Below are 6,000 nucleotides of genomic sequence, written 5' to 3' on the forward strand. Positions count from 1 at the left end.
GCTGCTGATTCACACCCCGCTCACACAGCAAACAGGAAACTCAGGTCCGCATTCCCTCCGGTTAAGACACGGATCATTAAAAAGAAGAGAGGGGGTGGGAAAAGAAAAAAAAAAAAAGTCACGCCGAGGTGCGTTCATCTGCTCACATGGCTCCTGACTTCGAGTTTCCAGCGCATCACTCCCGAAGAAGGAAAACCCCTCAAATTTTATTCCGGTGATCAGTGAGGCGGCAGCCATGCTCCGTGCGCTCCCGGTGCTGATGTAACTGGCACCATCGCGGGTGTCACGTCGGGGCGATGCCTTGCCAAGCCGGCGCTCCCCTGGGGCCAGCGACCCGGCCACCCGCCTCACGCCGACGCTCCGCACGTCGCAGGCGCGATGCCACGCCTGCCCTCCGCGGCGAGGACGGAGGCGATGGACGGGAACCTCGCTGCAGCGACGATGGAGGTGATGGATGGGAACCTTGACAGAGGCGATGGATGGGAACCCCGTCACGACGATGACGAAAGTGATGACAGAATCCCAGCATGGTAGGGGTGGGAAGGGCCCTCTGTGGGTCACCCAGCCCAACCCCCTGCCCAAGCAGGGTCACCCAGAGCAGGCTGCACAGCACCGCGTCCAGGCGGGTCTGGAATATCTCCAGAGAAGGAGAACCTCGATGGAGGCAATGGACGGGAACCCTGTCACGACGCTCCGGCACACGGCAGCACCGGGACGTGGCTCTGCCCCGGCCACTGACACGCACGGCCAGGCCGCGGGGACTGGGCCCTCGCCCGGGACGGCGCTGCCCGGGCTGCCACGGGGGGGTTCCTGAGGGGCGGAAGGACCCCACCGGCGACGGGCGGGACCCGCGGGTTTTTCTCGTTATTTCACGCAAACGGGAGCTTCGCCCCCTCCCTGCCGCGGGCCCGGCGCCTCAGCGGGACCCCGGAGCCCGGCCCCGGCCCCCTCAGGCCCCGCGCAGAGGAAGCCCCGGCCGGCGGCTGCGGGGAGCCCACGCCCGGCGGGTTGGGCAACGGCTCCGTCCCCGCGGGTGACGCCAGAGCCGAGGACGCGGCGCGGCCCGGTCTCCCCCTCCCCGGCCCGGTTCCCCCCCCGCCCCCCGCCCCGCTCCGTACCTCTGGGCAGGGACATTGCGGCCGGCGGCCCGGGGCGCGCGGGCACGACGCGGCGCCCGGCGGAGTACGGCCCAGCGCGGCGTCCGCCGAGAAACAGCGGGCGAGGCGGGGCGACGGGTTCCCGTTGCTCCGCCCTCCCCACCTCTCTAGCGCGGCGGGATTGGTCGGAGGAGGGGAGGAGGCGTGGTTTGAGGACTCCGCGGGAAGAGCTTCGCGGTTCTCGGGCACGGCTGGGAGGGTGAAGTCGGGCGGGCGGGCGAAGCTGCCGTGCAACCGGCGCGTCCCCGCTACCGGGGGACAGCGATGGCGTTTGGGGCCGGCAGCACGGCCCGGGGGGACCCGGTCCTGCGCCTGGCACGGGGGCACGGAGCGGGAGGGCGAAGGCTGTGCTGACTCGGGAGGCTGGTGCTGTGCAGCTGAGACCAGCCGCGCTCATCGCATCTTCCGTGGGTCCCCGCTCCGGCACGCCGTGGGTCCCACCGCTGGGTCTGGCTTGAAAAATCGACGGGGATTTATTCCAGGGCGCTGAGGAGTCAATCCCTCCTCGCCCAGCCGTGTGCCGGGGCGCGTCCCGGGGCGAGGATGCTCCCCCAAACCCCAGCTGGGTGAACAGGACACGAGTGGTGCAGCTGAAAAGCAAAAAGGAGATCACGAGTGCCGTTTTCTGGCTGAAATTCCCAGCGCGATCCGTACGGATACAAAGGAGGGGCTGGAGCGGTGGCGGCTGCAGACGGCCTCGGTGAAATCGCGGCTGGTCTGTCCCAGCCTGTTCTCAGCTTCGGGTTTTGGGGTCGGTTGGAGGGCTGGAAAACCGGCGTGAAAACCTGACAGCCCGCTGCAGGAGGGAGGGAAGGAGCTGGGGGGACTGGGGTCTGTGGGTGCCTGCAGACGGCTGCTGCCTCACCTGGACCTGGACGGTGTAAGAGCCGGCAGCTGCAAGGCGAAGCTAGAGAAGTTCAAATGGGAAATAAATTACACTTTTTTAATAGGGAGAGCAATTACCTTCCCGAGAGAGGCTGCAGATCCGCCACCTTTCAAGTCTTTCAACACAGCCGAGGAGTCTTTCTAAAACAGCTCTGCTCCCGTTCCACCGCGGGGTTGTCGGCTCTGACGCAAGAGCTGCCGGTGCCACTGCCGGGCCGGGCGAGCAGGAGCGGGGAGCAGCGTGGACCCTTCCGGCATGTGGCCGTACGGATCTCTGCGTCAGCGACGGGGTTTGGACTCCAGCCAAGCTGATCCGGATGGGTTTTGGCCGGGCCGGTGTCCGGGTGCGAGATTCGGGGGGGGGCAGAGCATCGTCAGCACCTCTGCAAACGTGCATCTGGACGCGGAGCTGCGAGGACCGGTGGGACCGGCTTGGACACCGGCAGCACCCAGGGTGTCATTGAAACCGCAGGCCACGGCCGCACGGTCCCCACGCACGTTGCGCGCTACGCCATCCCTCCGCCCGCATCCCTGGCGAAGCCTGGTGCATGAAACACCCGCCCAGCTTTTGTTCCCCTGCCTCGATCCCTGGGCACTTCCCAAGCGGGGCTTTGTCGCCTGCTCCCAGGGCTTCCAGAAGCACGAATGCAAATTGCGGAACACTCAGCATCAAAATCCAGCAGGGTTGGAAGGCGCGGGGCTGGGGAGGGAGCCCACGGACCCCCGTGGGCTGCGAGGAAGGGACCAGAGGCAGCATAAGGTCAGCTTCTCTGCAGCGGCAGGGCATGGAGACCTCCGGGGAGCACCTCCCCTTTTCTCCTGCCATCTCGCAGTGCCTGCCAGCATGGCTCCTCTCGCCTGCACCTTCTCCGGCCGCCCAAGCCGCTGTCGTCGGACCCGCAGGCTCTTTGCTGGAGAAGTGTCTCTGAATCACAGAATCACAGAATGGTCGGGGTTGGAAGGGCCCTCTGTGGGTCACCCAGCCCAACCCCCTGCCCAAGCAGGGTCACCCAGAGCAGGCTGCACAGCACCGCGTCCAGGCGGGTCTGGAATATCTCCAGAGAAGGAGACTCCACAGCCTCCCTGGGCAGCCTGGGCCAGGGCTCCGTCACCCTCAGAGTGAAGAAGTTCTTCCTCATCTTCAGAAGGAACTTCCTATATGATCCTATGAATGATCGGTGTAGGCTGGAGCTGCTGGCCCAAGGCAGAGGGAACCAGCACGGGCAAAGGCAGAGTGGAATTTCGACAAGGGTGCTGGATTTTTGGCACCCCTGGAAAGCCGCTCTGCGTTTCTAGGGTGCTGGGGGTAAACCTGTGGGTTTGCGGGCTCTGGAGGGGAGAGGGAGGGAAGCACGGGTGCACCCCACACCTCACCGGGCACGCTGGCGTCTTTGCCGCTGGTGCTCGACGCTTTGGCGCTGGCTCCTTGCTGCGTCCCCAGCAGAGCGATCAGGGGGATCGCAGCGAGAGCCGGCGGGGAGCCCCTCACCTTTGTCTGTGCAAAACCTGCTTCTCCCTTCCCCTCTCTGCTCAGGCTGACCGGCAAGGCGACTGACTTTCCCCTGCGCATCCCTGTGCTGGAGGGCATCACCGCTACCTCACAGCTCCCAGCCGGGTGCAGGATTAGGCCCCTCTCTCTGCCTGCCCCAGGCTCGCCCTCGGGCTCGTGCCGCACATTTTCCTCCCTGCAAAATCGCAGCTGTACTTGGCCCGGCTGTCTGCCGCGTGTTCGCCTTCCCCTGCATTCCCCTGCTCCCAGTGTTTCGCTGTCTTTATCTTCCTGCACCGCCATATGGTGTGGGAGCGCAGGCGGAGCGAAGGCTGTCCGGGAAGGGAGGAGGAGGAGGACAGCATCTCACCACCGACATTCCCTAGCCTCTCATGGAGGAGGAGGGTAACGAAGCCCTCTCCCCTCGAAGACACCCGTTTCCACGGGCTGCGGGGTGCTGCGGGCACGGGAGCGGGATGGCGTGACCCCGATGGGCACAACGCCAGCACCCGGCACTGGCCGACGGAGCTGCACAAACCAAACGAATCGAGTGGCCTGACGAATGGATCGGCCGACGGACTCTAACTGGGGGAGCAGGAGCCAAAGGGATGAGTAAACAAAGGCCAGGCTACACGAGGTGGTAGTTAGGTGCAGAGTAGTTGCTGGTGAACGATTATGAGTTCCAGATTAATTCTAGGTGTTGCTGCTTTTCCTGCTGCACAGGCAGCCGCCGCGCAGCCGGCGTGCGGGCACCTCGAACGGCCTCAGCTCCTGCCTCCGAGAGCTTTCGTTCCAACACATCGAGGTGTTGCTGCTCCAGCCCCACGGGCGTGAAGACAAACCCCCCTGCCCCCGATTCCCTCACCCGTGCGAGGTAGTGGGTGCACCGAGGCTGCTGAGCAGACCCTGAGGTACATGAAAGCAAATGGGATCCTGGGATGCATTAGGAGGAGTGTGGGCAGCAGGTCAGGGAGGTTCTCCTCCTCCTCTGCTCTGCTCTGGTGAGGCCCCATCTGCAGTGCTGTGTCCAGTTCTGGGCTCCCCAGTTCAAGAAAGATGAGGAGCTACTGGAGAGAGTCCAGCGGGGGGCTACAGAATCACAGAATCACAGAATAGTAGGGGTTGGAAGGGACCTCTGTGGGTCATCTAGTCCAACCCCCCTGTCGAAGCAGAGTCACCTACAGTAGGCTGCACAGGATCTTGTCCAGGCGGGTCTTGAATATCTCCAGAGAAGGAGACTCTACAACCTCCCTGGGCAGCCTGTTCCAGTGCTCCGTCACCCTCAGAGAGAAGAAGTTCCTCCTCATGTTCAGACGGAACTTCCTGTGCCTCAGTTTGTGCCCATTGCCCCTTGTCCTGTCGCTGGGCACCACTGAAAAGAGCTTGGCCCCATCCTCCTGACACCCACCCTGCAGATATTTGTAGGCATTTATAAGGTCCCCTCGCAGCCTTCTCTTCTTCAGGCTGAACAAGCCCAGTTAACGACGATGAGGATGAGGAGGGGACTGGAGCATCTCCCCTACGAGGAGAGGCTGAGGGGGCTGGGCTTGTTCAGCCTGGAGAAGAGAAGGCTGAGAGAGAACCTTAGAAATGCCTACAAATACCTGCAGGGTGGGGGTCAGGAGAACGGGGCCAGACTCTTTCCAGTGGTGCCCAGCGACAGGACAAGGGCCAACGGGCACAAACTGAAGCAGAGGAAGTTCCAGCTGAACATGAGGAAGAACTTCTTCCCTCTGAGGGTGACGGAGCCCTGGCCCAGGCTGCCCAGGGAGGCTGTGGAGTCTCCTTCTCTGGAGATATTCCAGACCTGCCTGGACGCGGTGCTGTGCAGCCTGGTGTGGGTGACCTTGCTTCAGCAGGGGTTGGACTGGATGATCCCCAGAGGTCCCTGCCAACCCCTACCATTCTGTCATTCTGTGACGTTCAAGTACTTCTGGTTTTGGGGGTGCACTTAGCGCGACTGCCCCACAAACAGCGATGACAGCATGGCCCCCCCCCAGGCACCCGGGGTGCCCCGTGACAGCCGACGCATGAGGTTTCCTCGCTTTCGGGACCTCTGGGACGAGCGTCTCGCAGCCGGCTGTTGGCACAGCCTCGGGACCTCTGGGACGAGCGTCTCGCAGCCGGCTGTTGGCACAGCCCCGTGCCCACCCTGGCCAGGCTCTGGGGGCTTTCCGGTGTTTTCCATGCTGCTGCAGGGTGACGGGCCGTGGCACCGCCGGACCCCCCTGCCCTGCGAAAGGGCAGAGCATCGCATGGGGGCCGTGACCCGGGGCTTCCACCACACCCCGCGGGGTCAGCGCAGGGCACCGGCACAGCCCCAGCGCACCAGTCCCGTGTGCCGGTTCAGCACCAGTACAACACTCCAGCAACGGCACACCACCAGTACACCAGCGGCAGAGAACCCAGTACTCAGGGCAGGGTACCCAGTCCGGTAACTACTGCAGAGCAGGGCAGTACCAGTGTCCC

At 64.1% G+C, this 6,000-nt stretch overlaps 1 protein-coding gene across 1 annotated transcript in view; it reads right to left on the reverse strand.

Moving 5' to 3' along the window:
- The window catches only part of MAP2K3 (mitogen-activated protein kinase kinase 3), a 35,603-nt gene extending 34,403 nt beyond the window's left edge, over positions 1-1,200 (reverse strand). Inside the window, exons 1-2 of the mRNA XM_075436495.1 lie at positions 1,119-1,200; positions 147-462 (exon numbers count right to left, since the gene is read on the reverse strand). Coding sequence (XP_075292610.1) covers positions 147-237 — 91 coding nt within the window. The 5' untranslated portion in view covers positions 238-462; positions 1,119-1,200. The remainder of the gene's footprint in view (positions 1-146; positions 463-1,118) is intronic.
- Positions 1,201-6,000: the final 4,800 nt, after the last annotated feature.

This window comes from Opisthocomus hoazin, chromosome 15, assembly GCF_030867145.1.
Source record: "Opisthocomus hoazin isolate bOpiHoa1 chromosome 15, bOpiHoa1.hap1, whole genome shotgun sequence".
In the NCBI taxonomy this organism is placed as follows: domain Eukaryota; kingdom Metazoa; phylum Chordata; class Aves; order Opisthocomiformes; family Opisthocomidae; genus Opisthocomus; species Opisthocomus hoazin.